The sequence below is a fragment of the Argopecten irradians genome, chromosome 12 (genome assembly GCF_041381155.1).
Source record: "Argopecten irradians isolate NY chromosome 12, Ai_NY, whole genome shotgun sequence".
NCBI lineage: Eukaryota > Metazoa > Mollusca > Bivalvia > Pectinida > Pectinidae > Argopecten > Argopecten irradians.
This window is the reverse complement of record NC_091145.1, coordinates 36,296,064-36,312,937: the sequence shown is the minus strand read 5'-3', so window position 1 is coordinate 36,312,937 and position 16,874 is coordinate 36,296,064. Positions and strand designations below refer to the sequence as shown.

The following is a 16,874-nucleotide window of genomic DNA, read 5'->3' as shown; positions in this document are numbered from 1 at the left end:
TAAATCATAGACAGAGATACAGACAAGGTGTGTATACATCTAAATCATAGACAGAGATACAGACAAACTGTGTATACATCTAAATCATAGACAGAGATACAGACAAGTGTGTATACATCTAAATCATAGACAGAGATACAGACAAGTGTGTATACATCTAAATCATAGACAGAGATACAGACAAGTGTGTATACATCTAAATCATAGACAGAGATACAGACAAGGTGTGTATACATCTAAATCATAGACAGAGATACAGACAAGGTGTGTATACATCTAAATCATAGACAGAGATACAGACAAGGTGTGTATACATCTAAATCATAGACAGAGATACAGACAAGCTGTGTATACATCTAAATCATAGACAGAGATATAGACAAGGTGTGTATACATCTAAATCATAGACAGAGATATAGACAAGGTGTGTATACATCTAAATCATAGACAGAGATACAGACAAGGTGTGTATACATCTAAATCATAGACAGAGATACAGACAAGCTGTGTATACATCTAAATCATAGACAGAGATACAGACAAGGTGTGTATACATCTAAATCATAGACAGAGATACAGACAAGGTGTGTATACATCTAAATAGAGACAGAGGTATACTAAATCATAGACAGAGATACAGACAAGTGTGTATACATCTAAATCATAGACAGAGATACAGACAAGGTGTGTATACATCTAAATCATAGACAGAGATACAGACAAGCTGTGTATACATCTAAATCATAGACAGAGATACAGACAAGGTGTGTATACATCTAAATCATAGACAGAGATATAGACAAGGTGTGTATACATCTAAATCATAGACAGAGATACAGACAAGGTGTGTATACATCTAAATCATAGACAGAGATATAGACAAGCTGTGTATACATCTAAATCATAGACAGAGATACAGACAAGCTGTGTATACATCTAAATCATAGACAGAGATACAGACAAGCTGTGTATACATCTAAATCATAGACAGAGATACAGACAAGGTGTGTATACATCTAAATCATAGACAGAGATACAGACAAGCTGTGTATACATCTAAATCATAGACAGAGATACAGACAAGCTGTGTATACATCTAAATCATAGACAGAGATACAGACAAGCTGTGTATACATCTAAATCATAGACAGAGATACAGACAAGGTGTGTATACATCTAAATCATAGACAGAGATACAGACAAGCTGTGTATACATCTAAATCATAGACAGAGATACAGACAAGTGTGTATACATCTAAATCTAGACAGAGATACAGACAAGGAATACATCTAAATCATAGACAGTGATATAGACAATCTAAATCATAGACAGAGATACAGACAAGCTGTGTATACATCTAAATCATAGACAGAGATAAGACAAGATATACATCTAAATCATAGACAGAGATACAGACAAGCTGTGTATACATCTAAATCATAGACAGAGATATAGACAAGGTGTGTATACATCTAAATCATAGACAGAGATACAGACAAGCTGTGTATACATCTAAATCATAGACAGAGATATACAGACAAGGTGTGTATACATACATCATAAAGACAGATGTAAATAGACAGAGAAGACAAGTGTATACATCTAAATCATAGACAGAGATAAGACAAGGTGTGTATACATCTAAATCATAGACAGAGATACAGACAACTGTGTATACATCTAAATATCTAGACAGAGATACAGACAAGGTGTGTATACATCTAAATCATAGACAGAGATACAGACAAGGTGTGTATACATCTAAATCATAGACAGAGATACAGACAAGGTGTGTATACATCTAAATCATAGACAGAGATATAGACAAGGTGTGTATACATCTAAATCATAGACATAGATACAGACAAAGAATCACTCTGGTCTCATCAACATATACTGCCAAAATTACTTTTATCACATAATCCGCCTGATATCCAGTGATTTCGCCCGTGTAATATTTTTGCACATATCACTAGTCTAATATGACCTGGAACGATTTTCATAGGATAGAAATTCATTGTGAGGTCAGACAGAAACAACAAAAAGACGTCAGGAAAAATGACGTACTGGATTTTCAGAATACATTTTGACATGAATTTTTTTATTATGTAGGTATTAGGAGTTATGCGATAAAAAGTATCTTAAATTTGTGTTCGTTTCATGAGATTTTATGAAACTTGTCTCGAAGTTTTCATTTTTGCTCGCTCATTTCATAAAATCTCATATGAAATGAACACTCATGTAAGATCCTATATATATGGTGTCACAGAATTTTGAAGGTGGTGAGGAAAGGATACAGGAAAAAAATTCAAAGATAACTTTAAATTTCAGAACAGGAAAAGTTCTTATGGCTATAAAACAGATTTTATTCTTACCAGTGTAATGATCTTAATACCTACTGCAGTCTACCAAATCAAACATTAATAAACTTGTACTAGATTGATGTTAACTGAAGATATAATTCAAAGAAATAGTAAGATAAAACATTAGATAGTAAGATTATACCATATTAAATGTAAGACTTCTATTATATTATGTATCAAAACTATTATGAAAGATGAAGTTTGTGATCAATATACAGTAAATTATTGCGTTTGGAAATCATTTTATCAATATCACTTTGTAAAAATTGTACCTTTTTTCTTTGCAGAACTTGAATCCTTTCTAAAAACTGTAAAAGCTGAAAGAACAAGTGAGACTTCCATTGATATTTTTAACAGCATAGTAAAATATAATAATCCATTTTATGTCTGTCTGAAAACCACAATAATCTATTCTCCCATGTTCAATTTGTTACCAAATGTAATGTTTTGGTAATATTTTGAAACAAAATATTTTCACATAGATTTACAAAACTTTATTCTTACTAAATAAACTCTTCATTATTTCAAATGGAATTGATTATATGTAGTCTAATAGACTACATCAAATTTTGCATACACTTGTCAACACAATGGCCCATTTTAAATGTGAGCCCAGTATTTATGAGTTCTTACCTAAGAGTGAGCGGGTCTGGTTGATAGAACAGGAGACAATATTGACTCGTTGGGAATAGGTCCAGATTAACTACAACAGATAGACAACAGGTCAGAAAATGTTTTGAGCTTTCACTATCATAGAGTGTTACTACAATCAGTGTTCCAGATAATTTTTGGAGGGATGGGTAATTGTACTCGCACTTTTGAAGGAGAGGGTACAACTCTGACTTCTGTGCGAACCCAAAACTTAACAGAGATATTTCAATCAAAGTTACATGGTTATAGTACATTAAAGTAATAGATGATAAATTAGTATTTGTGCAAATATCTATGTGAAACAATTTACAGCTAATGCAGACTCTTCAAAAAAAGACTGGAATTCATCTAATTTACTAAATTTCTTCTGATTTTTTCAAGTCTGGCTGGCAGCATATTACTCTTGCCTTGTTACACTTAATTAATTAGTACCTAAACTGTAATTACACATCAATGTTATCACTGTTAGAGCTATAAATATTGATATCATTGCACTTTTCCTTTCGCCTTCATCTGACGTCGGAAGCTACATCAAAGAAATAACCCTTCGGAAATGAGAGTCGACAGTCAGCAAAATAACGTCCGATAAAAAAACGGCTGATTAGTCGACTCTCATGTTATGGGAGTACATATTACTCTTGTCTTGTTACACTGTAACAAAGTGTATAAATATAGAGAAAAGAAATAAAATCTAATCAGACTTGTTACTTTAAATAAATACTAAATTAAATTTGGTTACATTAGTGAAATTCCAACATTAAAATGATTTTTATAATACCACGAGGGAAAAATTTTGAATTCATTGTGATTTGAAGATATTAAGAGAACCTTATATAGATTGTTTTTTACAGTCTAGAAATTATCTAAAATTAGTTAAAGTCATAATTATAAACTTTAAGCGAGAAATAACATAAATGCTTCATTATTTTACCTGATGTTTCTGTGTAGCTGGATCATATAAACCCACATGGGTAACAATGCTGCCCTGTAAATAAACAGAATAATTTAAGCATGAACAGAGACATATCATGGCCAGCATTTTATCCAAAAAAAAGAATCATAGGTATTAAATACATGTTCAGTTGAAAAGGGTTTTCTTATCAATATCGATTCATTTGATATATTTTTTATTACTTACTCAAAATCAAATCATGATTATCATCACATTTCTAGTGCATTTCATGACTTGTTATTATATATACTAAAAGTAGACTGAATTTAACCTTGCTGTGTTCTGTAGCATCATCCCAAGTAAACAATATCACTCCATCCTTTTCTTGATTCAAAAGCCGGGGTATCTCTGAAATTAGATTTACACAGTCATATTGAGCCACATAAAATCATTGTTTGGACATGTAACAAGAGCTGTTGGAGAACAGCAAAGCTCGCCTATTCAGGAGAAGTTGATGTTCAAGTATTTACTATTTAAACATGGAAATATGACAAATTAACAGACTCAAAAACCCCCTAAAGGGCCCAAAATACACATTAGGAAAATAAAATCATAAACATTTATGATGACTTAACCTTTAACAATTGACGAAACAGAAACTTGCTAAAAAACTTTAACGTGAAATGGGACGCCAACGCTGACGCCGGGGTGACAACATTAGCTCCCCCTATTCTTCGAATAGGCAAGCTAAAAATCACAGCATCTCGACGTTCTGTCAATAACATATAGCATAAAAATAATTTTTATATAATATATAGGGGTTCTTTTTAACTACATTTATGCTATATGTTATTGACAGAACGGAAAGCTCGTGTGAACAATCATTGCCTCAATGTTTATTACTGGGCCTTTTTATAATGTAGCGGGATTGGACTGGGTCGATCATCGGTGACCAGGTAGCTCAGTCAGTAGAGCACTCGGCTAGTATTCGGAGGGTCCCGGGTTCGAATCCCGGTCTGGCCGCTACATTTTCTCCTCTCCTGTTACAGAATTGGCGCCCAACTAAATAACCCACGGTGGTGGTGTTTGGAAGGGTCTCGTGTGTCTTCGAGGGCGAAGACTTCGAGAAAGGAGGGAGGAGTGTAGCGGGATTGGACTGGGTCGATCATCGGTGACCAGGTAGCTCAGTCGGTAGAGCACTCGGCTAGTATTCTGAGGGTCCCTGGTTCGAATCCCGGTCTGGCCGCTACATTTTCTCCTCTCCTGTTACAATAATATAGGATATAGGTATTTGCCTAGATGCAATTACTTTCACAATTATTTTCACAATTACTTTCACATTTTTAAAGAATATTTCGACTTTTATTAAACTTGTAATATACAAAACAAATGTAAAACATTTTACAGTTCGGTTTTAAAGAAGGTTGTTCAACAGTGGATGCAATCTTTGTTCTCCAATCATTAATTAATAGAGCTTTAAAAAATAAATAGGTTTAACATTGATTATCTCCCCTGCCTCCCAGATTAATTATCAGTGTCCCTTTGTTATGTTTGATAGGGACCTCATTTTGATGGTAGGTTTAACATTGATTATCTCCCCTGCCTCCAAGATTAATTATCAGTGTCCCTTTGTTATGTTTGATTGGGGCCTCATTTTGATGGTAGGTTTAACACTGATTATCTCCCCTGCCTTCCAGATTAATTATCAGTGTCCCTTTGTTATGTTTGATAGGGACCTCATTTTGTTAATAGATTTAACACTGATTATCTCCCCTGCCTCACAGATTTATTATCAGTGTCCCTTTGTTATGTTTGATAGGGACCTCATTTTGTAAAAAGATTTAACACTGATTATCTCCCCTGCCTCACAGATTATCCATCAATGTCCCTTTGTAACGTTTGATAGAGATATCATTTTGATGGTAGGTTTAATATTGATTATCTCCCCTGCCTCCCAGATTAATTATCAGTGTCCCTTTGTTATGTTTGACAGTGTTTTCATTTTTGATTTACAGCTGTTTAAGTAGGTTTTTGTATACCAGTTGTATCTGTTTGGAGTATCTTGTTTTGTCGCCGCCACGTAGAAATGAATTTTGCAGCCTCTTGTGTCAGACCACATACTTTCTTGAGTTCAATCATGATCGAAATTAGCTGCTCTTTCCTTTTCCATTCTGCATTCTAAAGTTCACTCGGCTTAAAAACTTGCCGGAAGTAAACAAAACCACGTGGTACATACGAAATCTACCTTCCCGCGAAAAAACTCCCTCACGATATGATCGGTAAAACGTTTGTTGTCGACGTATTCTGATTGGAAAACGTCTTTGTGACAGAGAATTGAATCGTCTCGTGTTCGCCATGCTTACACGGAAAACAACATAGATATAGGCCTATATACGTAAGTAAAGGTAAAAGTCTAGCTGTGCGCATCGACTCTCTACTCAAACACGTTTTGGCAGTACATCAAAATGGTGAAATTACTTCTGCTCTACAGTAACTTTTTACCAGCCTACATGTGGCACAGGATTGCTATAAAAATACCCATATAACATATGCACAGGCGTCTGCTTCTGGTTTGATAAAAATGTAATAACCTACCCCTACTATATGATTCATATAGTAGGGGTAGGACATTGTATTTTTCCAAAACCAGATGCAGACGCCTGTGATATATGGGTATAAAAACACTTATATAATATACAGGAGTTTGACGTTCTGTCAATAATATATAGCATGAATAATATATTTTAGGCAAAACCTATAGCTATCTGAGAGCACAACAGTTAATCCATTCTTTTGTTTGTTGGCTTTTTAACTGTTACTGTAAAGAAATATGACAGGTAAATAAATTATTTCAAACGACAAAAGAGTTATCTCCCCTGACTCATCAGTCTTATCAATGTTGACATATGTTTTGGTCTTATTGCTCATTGTGTGTCTGTGCACTGACTAGCTGAACTGCTAGAATCCATTTGTAGAATTATTAATTATTATAATCATAGATTTGCTGAATTTACTGACATTGAGTTTATAAGAAGAAAAACAATATTGAACATGTACACAGGATACTTCTACATTCACTTTTAAATGTGCACAAATATGTGACTGCGGCTACAGAATATATCTCAACGCCTCCTCCTGTGCCAGACAGAAAATTCCGAAGCCACTCGTCACGTCGAGCGGCTTTTAAGTTAAAATGTAAATGTTAGATTCAGATAAGAATAAATTCGAAGGTTATATCTAATGTTTTCAATTTGAAAATTTTCAAAGTATATAACTTGTTTGTAGTCACACGAGTGTGATTTTGTAATAAGATGAGAGTGTGATTTTGTAATCACGCGAGAGTGTGATTTTGCATACTGTCTTGGGCAAACTTAAACTACTTATAGAAATTTTAATGTGTATCCTGAAGACACGTTTTGTCTGTAGAGAAAATTTCAGATCTCGTCGTGCTGATATATAACGAGTATTAAAAGATGGCTGCCTGCATGGAGGCACAAGACTTTTACCACGGGACACGATTTCAAAGTCCAAGGGATACTGGAATATATTGGAATCTATATGCTCACACATATATTATGGTTAGCAGAGCTTCGCTCTACGCGGCCTTTATAAAAAAATACCCCCAATGGCCAATATATAATATATATGGGTATTTGTTTTTTTTGTGAATTTACGCTATATATTATTGACAGAACATCAAGTTCCTGTGCCACTAATCCCTATTGAGATTCCTCATCGGAAGAGACATCTATCGATTCAAACGTCTGAATATAAAAGTGTCTTGAGGCAGACTCTCAATAGGGATTACTGTGCCACATAGGCTGGTAGGTAAATGATGTAATAAACAGGTTGGGAGAGAACCACTAACTTGTGTATTGTATGCAAATTAGAGTATTATCTAGTATGGATTTGTTACTAAAAATATAGATAAAAATGCTTTAAAATGAACTTTTCCCAAATATTTTCACACTTAGCATTTATGTAAATGTGAAACATAACACAAATGAAAAAATTGGATCTATTTGCACGTGGGAAAGTATTGAAAGGCCTGATAGATGCAATACTTTGGGAAAAGTAATATCAATTTTAGGTTCTAGTAAAAAATGTTTCTACTGCACAAATTTTTGTAAATTGTACTTTATCTTGGCATATATTAATACAATTTTTTGAAAAGTATGGCAAAAGTTGAGATTTCAGCAATTTAGGCTACTTTTAGTAACAAATGCATGCTCCTATTGGGCTATAATAGGATAGTTGGCGTGAAACACTCAAGTTGGTGGTTTTCCCCAACCTGTAAAGCTATTCTATTTTCAGGTGAACTGATCCAATTAAAATGACTACATACAAACGGGTTGTAACTAAAAGCCCCCTGCCTCACTGCTACATGAAATTACAGTTGTGAGTTGACAATTCTTTTCAATTTATATTTCAAATACGATCAAACAAGTGTACAGTTAGTTGTTGATAATTGAAAATCTGCCAAAGAACACATTTCAAAGTTTTACTGTATATGTATGTTAGTAGTATTAAAATATGATTCTAGTTAAAATTTAGACCATGTGTTATATTTATTATAATGTCTGATGATCAGTTGTAGCATAACAGTCACAAAGTGTCTGAGATAATGTATGTGATAGTATGTTAGCTTAATTGCACACATCACTCATTTCTTTTTGAATGACTGTCAGACTATATACTAGCCTGTTTTACAGGGAGTTTGAAGATCCATCTGTGACCAAGTTGCTGACGATTAACGCTACTACCTTGAAGCATGCTATTGTCACCTCCATGAAGAGCCTGTTTGGAGAGGTAAGTACATTCTGGTGCTGAATATAATTTAGTTTACCATTGTACAAAGATCATTTTTGAGAAGGAAATATGCAAATATACTGTAGCTGGTTGTTTTAGTCCTTCCCACACATCATAATTTGTCCTGGATTTCTATTAAAGTAATAAAACAAAGGAAAGACTAACTGTAAGTAAAATATTTTGCAAAAATAAAGAAATATTTTCCTTTATGTATGCATTTGTTGAAGTACATGTAATGTATTCTTAGAAAACTTTTGAATTATATATATATATATATGATTATAATACTGGATCCATGAGATTATAAGAACTGAAAATGCTGATGAAAAAATTGCTAAGTTTACAAATCATTTTAATAGAATCTCTATAATTAGAATCTTCACTTTTTTCTTTTGTTAATGGTGTCACTACTATTTGTGCAGTACAAATATTAAATTAGAAATGTTGTAGTCTCAAAACAGTCCATTTTTCCAACATCACAATTGGCTAATTGAATTTATTACATAAATACCACCACCACCTGATATAGTTGAATGTCTAATCCAAACTTTTTGTGATGTTGTAGCTTGGCTATACAGAGAACATAGATATCCTAAGATTTGATGAGGAAAGCCATGAGGCCATCATTAGGGTGAGACACAGGTAAGACATTAAGTCAGGTCCACAGGGGGGTAGCTAAGGGGTGAATTGGTAGAGGGGTTGTCCACTCTGACAACAGTTCTAATTTTAATTATATCATTATAGTGTTATGATATAATCGTAATTTATCCTGCAACTGTCCCACGTACTGACCAATAACTACTGCTGGATAAACTTGTGCTTTATCCGTCAATACAAAATGCTTTATCCGTCAATACGATCACGTGAATTTGTTCCATATCTGACGGAACTTTTTCTAACTTGACCCAGAACTTGAACCTTCCTGTGAATAAAATGTCATTCAGTCCCGCTAAAACGTGACGTCACATATTTACAATATCGAAAATCTCGTATGGCGGTGACGTCTTTTTCTTGGCTTATGGCAATGGTATGTATTGTAAAGTAATTCTTGAATGGTAGAACGAATATACGTACCCAGCCTACTATATCTTTCGGCCGGGTATGAATTGGTCCCTATGTGTCGTAGTGGAGCACTGCCTCCGAAAATCACTCGGGCACAGTTTTCTGCACTTTTTTGTAGGTTTCCAAGTATTTTATGCGTATACATGCATTAACATATTATTTTTGTCCAAAACAAACATAACTACCATTATTAATATCTACCGTACCGCTCACAAGACGTCAAATTCACAATATGTGGACTTGCCGTATAAATACCCTTCAGAAAGACCTCCATATGTAATATGTAAAAAAAATAATGCCTCGATGAGAATTTGATATTTTATGTGCTTCAGTTTTATTGCCTAGTAGGTTGGCGATATCTAGAACGAATATACGTACCCGGCCTACTATACCTTTCGGCCGGGTACGAATTGGTCCCTATGTGTCGTAGTGGAGCACTGCCTCCGAAAATCACTCGGGCACAGTTTTCTATACTTTTTTGTAGGTTTCCAATTATTTTAAGCGTATACATGCATTAACATATTATTTTTGTCCAAAACAAACATAACTACCATTCTTAATATATACCGTACCGATCACAAGACGTCAAATTCACAACTTGTGGACTTGTCGTATAAATTTCCTTCAGAAAGATCTTCATATGTATTATGTAAAAAAATAATGATCGATGAGAATTTGATATTTTATGTGGTTCAGTTTTATTGCCTAGTAGGTAAGCGATATCAAACAAGTACGATAAAATACCAACAAACGTTTTATAATGGTTTGTATAATCATTACTATGCTCCATTAGCAGTAATAGGCACCAATTGTAGCTCTAAAGACGACATCATTTTCTGTCTAAAAGTCATTTGAACTACAATATTGCAGCTAGGCGATATCAAACAAGTACCATAAAATGCCAACAAACGTTTTATAATGGTTTGCATAATCATTACTTTGCTCCATTAGCAGTAATATGCACCAATTGTAGCTCTAAAGACGACATCATTTTCTGTCTAAAAGTCATTTGAACTACAATATTGCAGCTACTTTAATGGGTATTTATTGTTCTTTGAGAATTTAATTTTGATCAGTGATATATCACACTGAATAGAATTATGGGAATTATGGATACTGTGTTTGAATGCGCTTATTTATTTCCCATGGCAGTAAAAAGTAGTACACTCTCGTTCGGTGTAGTGAATGAATCTTTACCTCCGCATCAAAGAAGGGTCACGCTTCGAGCGAAAACAAGTAAATAACTGTCAATTGGCTTAATACATGGTTAGTATCTTACAATACAAGGTTTATTTTGGTGCTCGACATGGAAAGCCGAGATGACTCAGCAAAGCCTCGTCTCGGCTTTCCTAAGTCTCACACCAAAATAAACCTTGTATTGTAAGATACTGACCATGTATTCTCTCTGTAATAGGCCATCATTACCAGACAATGGGTTGTTCTATTGGCCAGTTGTCCATGTGGTCCATCCATCCCCCAGTAAACAATTCTTGTAATCAGCGATTCGCTATAACTGTAGGGATCTGATTAGGATTACATATGTAGGTTGCTCATGGGTCCTGATGTGCAAATGGTATTTTGGGACTGATTGGATAGCAAGATGGCCGAAAGGCAGCCATCTTGGATTTTGACAATTGAAGTTTGTTATTGCTGGAAAAAACACAGAAAGGATCTCTCTCAAATTTCATATGTGGGTTCCACTTTGGGCCTAGTTATGCACATTGCATATTAGAACCGATTGGAAAACAAGGGCTAGGTGGCCAACAAGTGGCCATCTTGGATTTTGAAAAAGGAAAAGACGAGAAAAACAGACAAAAGGTCCCTCTTCCTTTGACCATCATAAATCATTCAATGATGGTGTTAAGACTAGTGGTGTTCCGATAAATCGAATGGGTCGAGTATCGTTGGTTTGGGGTGTTTGACCAATTAATCAAGTAAGAAATCAAATTGAGTTTCGTTGAAATTGTCCGACACCATGAATCCATGATAAATGAAAGTGTATAATTAGTCTTGTCTCAATCAATTGCTTGTATGTGTTGACGCTCATATCATTTCAAATATCAAGCGTCTAAACGAATAGAAGAGCACAAAAGCATTATGTAGTAATGTAAACGTTACGAGGAGTATGATTTTATTTGTGAAAACTTTAGCCACCTGAGAACATGGCAACACATGAGGTAAGACTTGTTTATACTCCAAAGAAAAATATGATCAATTTTAATCGATCATCGATTGGTTACACAAAACTGATGATCGATCATAAAATTTCAACCAATTCCCAACACTAGTTAAGACCCTCTGAGATGTTTTTTGTTATTGTTTGATGAATATTTAGGAAAGAAAATGAGAAAAATTGCTGACTCACAAAATCTTATTTGTTATTTTTAACAGTTTCTTTGTGAAGGTGTGGAATTCCCTCTGTCTTAGTGGAACTTTTAATGGACACAGTTGTGCATTCAGAGTGAATCAGGTAGGTACCTTCTTTATATACAGTTAAATTTACCAAACATCTGGGAACCAACCGTATTCATATTTATGATACAATGATAATTCACTATCTACAGTAATATCAACATCATATGTAAATGTCTTCTCAAAAACCAATAAGACCAGAGACATCATATTGCACCTATAACATGTTGCAATAAAGGCCTTTCAAGTGTGTTTCAATGAATGACCTTAGCATTCAAGGAAACAAGTCAAAAAGGCTAAAAAAAAATTCTGTTCAATAACTTGAGGCCTAGAGCTGATATTCAGTCTATAGCATACAGGGATGTAGAGCTAACAAATATTTTCAAATGAATGACCTTGACCTTCATTTAAGGTCACAGTTATCAAGAAGACCTAAATCTTTGAATGACCTAATATAGCATTAATATTTACTATAAGGTCTTAGAAACTGATATTAGGCTTGCAACATGACAAGTTAATTGGATACCATTATTTTGACCTTCATTTAAGGTCAAAGAGCCTAAAAGAAATTAAATGGCTTCTTGTCTAACCAAGAGGTTAATTGACCGATATTGGAATTGAGTTGTCAGGGGCTACCCTCATTTTAAAGTTACTTTGATCAAACATGTAAATATCTCAAATTTTTATAGTATGCACCATGATCACCTGGTAGCAGAAGAGTGATTCGGGCCAATTAGGTCCATGTCATTTAAATCCACATATTAACCCCAGCGTGCTTCTGACAGCATGTTTTCATATCAACTAACTTATCAAACTTATTTATAAATACTAATAAAAATATTCTGTTAACAGGTTTCAGCTCACTTGATGGGTCTCGCCTGTAACAGTCGGGAGCACTTTGTCACCTGACCAAATGTTACACTAAACACTTTGGACTGATGAGGTGATTATTGCTCCTAGATTGGGACTGTTGGATTATCTCCCCTAGATTGTGACAATCGGATAATCTCCCCTAGACATTCTCTCTGTTTGGAAATATTTATGATAGCAGACATTGTGCATGTTATATGTTTCAAAGGATGCAGAGAACTTCAACTGGAGAGACAGAACTTTTACCGGTTTACTCGGTTAATAGTTTATACACAGATTACATGGAGAGCTGCATCAGACACAATATATGATTAACTGTGTGTTCTACAGTCTACTAGGGATAAACTGGAGTGCTCAAATCAGTAGGTGGAAGAAACGGACATAATGCTGGAATTGTTTATAAGTGTTACAAACACACTGCATGTGAATCAGTGAATTGGCCTCCAAAACATCACCGAGTAGATCTGAACTTTGGAAGACCTGTTGTTATAAGATACAGTAAAACCCCTCTAACTCGAACCCGGATTCCTCGAATACCCCCTATTCGTCGAACTGGTCGTACAGTCCCGACCGTCTCTCTATATAATCTAAGTAACAAAACTCCGGATAGCTCGAACAGCTATTCGTCGAATACCCCTTATTCCTCGAACAGAAATATGTCCCCGTTGCATCAAATACATAGTATTTACCTATGTATTCGTCGAACAGGTGTTCAGCCCTTGAGATTTTTTTTTACCTGTGTCACACCTGACTGCACCGACCAACATGGATAATTGCTCACGATCTTGTGTTTATACAATTGGCGTGTCAAGCCTTTAGGTAATTAAGGGATTAACAGTGTCATTATTACCTACCTACACGATCGCAAGCCGTTGTTTAATGCTAACTTTATTTAAATATTTCAGAAAAGGCATTAAGTTATTAATGTCTCTCTCGTAATAATCTTCGTTGTAAATACGGAAGTTGTTGATCCGTGTTAATAGAAAGTACGCATTGTGAAATGACAAAAGAGGCGGAAGATATTGCTGACGTCCGCCTAATTATAAAAGTTTATTTTAATTTCATCGTTGGTTTCATTCGACAGGCTAACACAATGTTATTTGCCGAAAGATGTAAACGATATCAAACGATATATGCAAAGTACATTTTATCAGTGCGTTCCGTATCTTTTCATGTAAATTGTATTTTGTAACTTTACTCGTAAATACTAAATAGACATCTATAGATATCATTCCTTATGTCCGTAAATATGCTGGTTAATAACTTTATTGTTAGTATGTATTTTGTAAATGTTTTAAATAATTTGTGATAATTAAATAATAGAAAATGTACTCCTTGTTGACCAATATGGATATTGTACATTAACCTAGATGACGAGCGCTTACTCTGATGTGAATGACATTTGATTTAGGGCTTTCTCATTAGCTTTTCCAAACGCTAAATTTATGTTATACATTTTTTCAACTTGATATTGCTATCAATACAACACTTAAATAAAGAAATCCAAAATGCTGAAAGATAGGGTAATTAAAATGTCATTGCCGTGCATTGTTTGTCATAGGTTGAAACCGGACATTTTAACTGTCGATCTTGACCAACCTCGGATGAGTCGAATACCCCGTATTCCTCGAACTATTGACCTGGTCCCCTGCAGTTCGAGTTATAGGGGTTTTACTGTATATTGAAAATAAATCTGAAGACACCTAGTTGTGAAGGCAGAAACGCCTTGCAACAAAGTTTTTTTATCATCATTTTATCATTGAAAGTTAAATATATATTTATACAAATTCTTTGTGTTTCTCCTTTAATATTTTGTATCTGATGGTTCTTACATAATGAACTTCCCATCTATCTGAATCACCCTTTGTCTATTTTGCAGTAAAAAAATTCTTTTTTACCAAGTCTATAAATGTATGGTGTGTTTATTGGAAAAGAACTGCAGTGGGCAAGTTGTTAAAGTTTTGTGATACTGTTTACTTGTTTTTCGTTAATTTCAGATCTAACAACTTTTGTCACTGGATGTGTAACAATACCATTACATAAATCATTCTTTCCAACCTGAAAAAAAATATTTGGAAATATTATCCAGTTGATAAGCTATATTATTCTTGTAGTTGAAGCATCTTCACTGCCACCGGTATTTATTTTTGCAAATTTGAATTGATTCCAAACAAATTTACTTGTACACAAAAATAAGTTGGTGTACAGTATTCTACACTAGCCCTAGACCTCAGGGTTATGAGTTGAAATGCTGATGGTGCACATGCAAGGTACAGGCCGGTTGTTTTTCTCAGGATCCTCCAGCTTTCCTTCACCTCCTAAACCTGATGCACCTTAAATTATCCTAGCTGTTGCCGAACAGGACATTAAATAATAACAAACAAAATTCTGGTGGACAATTTAGTAAATTTGACTTAAAGGTACATTTTGTGTAGGTCACTCTTTGTTCATAGTTATGTCTTTTACCATAAAACTTTGTTTTCAATATTAATAGTTAAAGTTATAAAACTTCTGATATCTTAAAGTGTAGAATGTTTAATGGCTATGTAATTTAGAGTAAAACTGAATAATTAGTAACAGGCTTGAGGAGATGACCTTGGTAGTGACCACTGTTATCAGTGTAGAGTGATGACCACACCCTCCTAGGGTACTCGGTGGTCATCAATAAAACCATAATAGATATTTACGACCCGGTCACTTCAGCATTTATCCTAATATACTGTGTGTTGTGTTACAATCTCTGTCAGTAGTAAGATTTAGTATTGAGTGTTGGGCATGAATTTAGAAATTTAAAATGTTTTTATTTCTCACACAAGAAGCTATTCATCTATTTATTCCATGCACCTAAAACTACACTTTATCATTTACAGGTGACATAGGTATCAATTAGAACGAATATACGTACCCGGCTTACTATATCTTTCGGCCGGGTACGAATTGGTCCCTATGTGTCGTAGTGGAGCACTGCCTCCGAAAATCACTCGGGCATAGTTTTCTATACTTTTTTGTAGGTTTCCCATTATTTTATGTGTATACATGCGTTTACATATTATTTTTGTCCAAAACAAACATAACTACCATTCTTAATATCTACCGTACCGCTCACAAGACGTCAAATTCACAATTTGTGGACTTACCATACTGATATATAAATTCCCTTCAGAAACCTTCATATGTATTATGTAAAAAAAATAATGCCTCGATGAAAATTTGATATTTTATGTGGTTCTGTTTTATTGCTTAGTAGCTAAGCGATATCAAACAATTACGATAAAAATGCAAACAAACGTTTTATAATGTTTTGCATAATCATTACTTTGCTCCATTAGCAGTAATTAAGGCACCAATTGTAGCTCTAAAGATGACACCATTTTCTGTCAAAAAGTCTTTTGAGCTACAATATTGCAGCTAAGGTATCAATATGTTAATGTATTCACCAGCTTCAGGCTCAAACCCCATGCTGGTGAAATGTCATTCAATATTTGAATATTTAAGTTCAAGGCCATTGTAAAATAGGGTGACTGATGATTAAAGAGTAATTTTTGTAAAAGTTGAAGTTCATTTTGTGTGATTAGTTAATGTGATTCAGAATTTGGGAGTTGGGGACAAGGTTGCGTATTTATTTGTGTCCCCTGGTAGTACGATGTACCCTGCGCTACAGTATATACCCTATTTAGGTCGATGCGTCCTTGTTAATGTACAATATTACAATATTTTATGTCCGAGATTAAGTGACGCCCACCACTCTGGAACAACAGTTACTATATATGATATAGATGTAAGGACCTGGCACTAAATATGATACAGATATGAG

At 34.5% G+C, this 16,874-nt stretch overlaps 2 protein-coding genes across 4 annotated transcripts in view; one reads left to right on the top strand and one right to left on the bottom strand.

The window, feature by feature from the left end:
- Nucleotides 1-6,183, bottom strand: part of LOC138305083 (protein pigeon-like) — a 40,130-nt gene extending 33,947 nt beyond the window's left edge. The window contains exons 1-6 of the mRNA XM_069245485.1: nucleotides 5,947-6,183; nucleotides 4,239-4,315; nucleotides 3,947-4,000; nucleotides 2,998-3,067; nucleotides 2,637-2,681; nucleotides 1,499-1,513 (exon numbers count right to left, since the gene is read on the bottom strand). Of these exons, the coding sequence (XP_069101586.1) occupies nucleotides 1,499-1,513; nucleotides 2,637-2,681; nucleotides 2,998-3,067; nucleotides 3,947-4,000; nucleotides 4,239-4,315; nucleotides 5,947-6,046 (361 nt within the window). The 5' untranslated portion in view covers nucleotides 6,047-6,183. The remainder of the gene's footprint in view (nucleotides 1-1,498; nucleotides 1,514-2,636; nucleotides 2,682-2,997; nucleotides 3,068-3,946; nucleotides 4,001-4,238; nucleotides 4,316-5,946) is intronic.
- LOC138304824 (ribonuclease P protein subunit p14-like) lies at nucleotides 6,164-14,847 on the top strand. Of its 3 annotated transcripts, none has more exons than XM_069245134.1 (6): nucleotides 6,164-6,302; nucleotides 8,222-8,305; nucleotides 8,620-8,716; nucleotides 9,282-9,358; nucleotides 12,170-12,248; nucleotides 13,043-14,847. In XM_069245134.1, exons 2-6 carry the CDS (start codon nucleotides 8,241-8,243, stop codon nucleotides 13,097-13,099), a joined length of 375 nt encoding a protein of 124 aa, XP_069101235.1. In that variant the 5' UTR covers nucleotides 6,164-6,302; nucleotides 8,222-8,240; the 3' UTR covers nucleotides 13,100-14,847. The 3 variants fall into 3 exon arrangements, with proteins under 3 accessions (XP_069101235.1, XP_069101236.1, XP_069101237.1); XM_069245135.1 differs by having other exon boundaries at nucleotides 6,217-6,312; XM_069245136.1 differs by lacking the exon at nucleotides 6,164-6,302 and adding an exon at nucleotides 7,270-7,485.
- The last annotated feature ends 2,027 nt before the right edge of the window (nucleotides 14,848-16,874 follow it).

Bases quoted from the DNA above. Each gene is read 5' to 3' on its own strand.
- LOC138304824 (XM_069245134.1), top strand. From the start codon at position 8,241: ATGACTACATACAAACGGGTTGTAACTAAAAGCCCCCTGCCTCACTGC. The intron at 8,306-8,619 runs GTGAGTTGACAA...CCTGTTTTACAG, and splicing joins TGCTACATGAAATTACAGTT to GGAGTTTGAAGATCCATCTG. The intron at 8,717-9,281 runs GTAAGTACATTC...GTGATGTTGTAG, and splicing joins TGAAGAGCCTGTTTGGAGAG to CTTGGCTATACAGAGAACAT.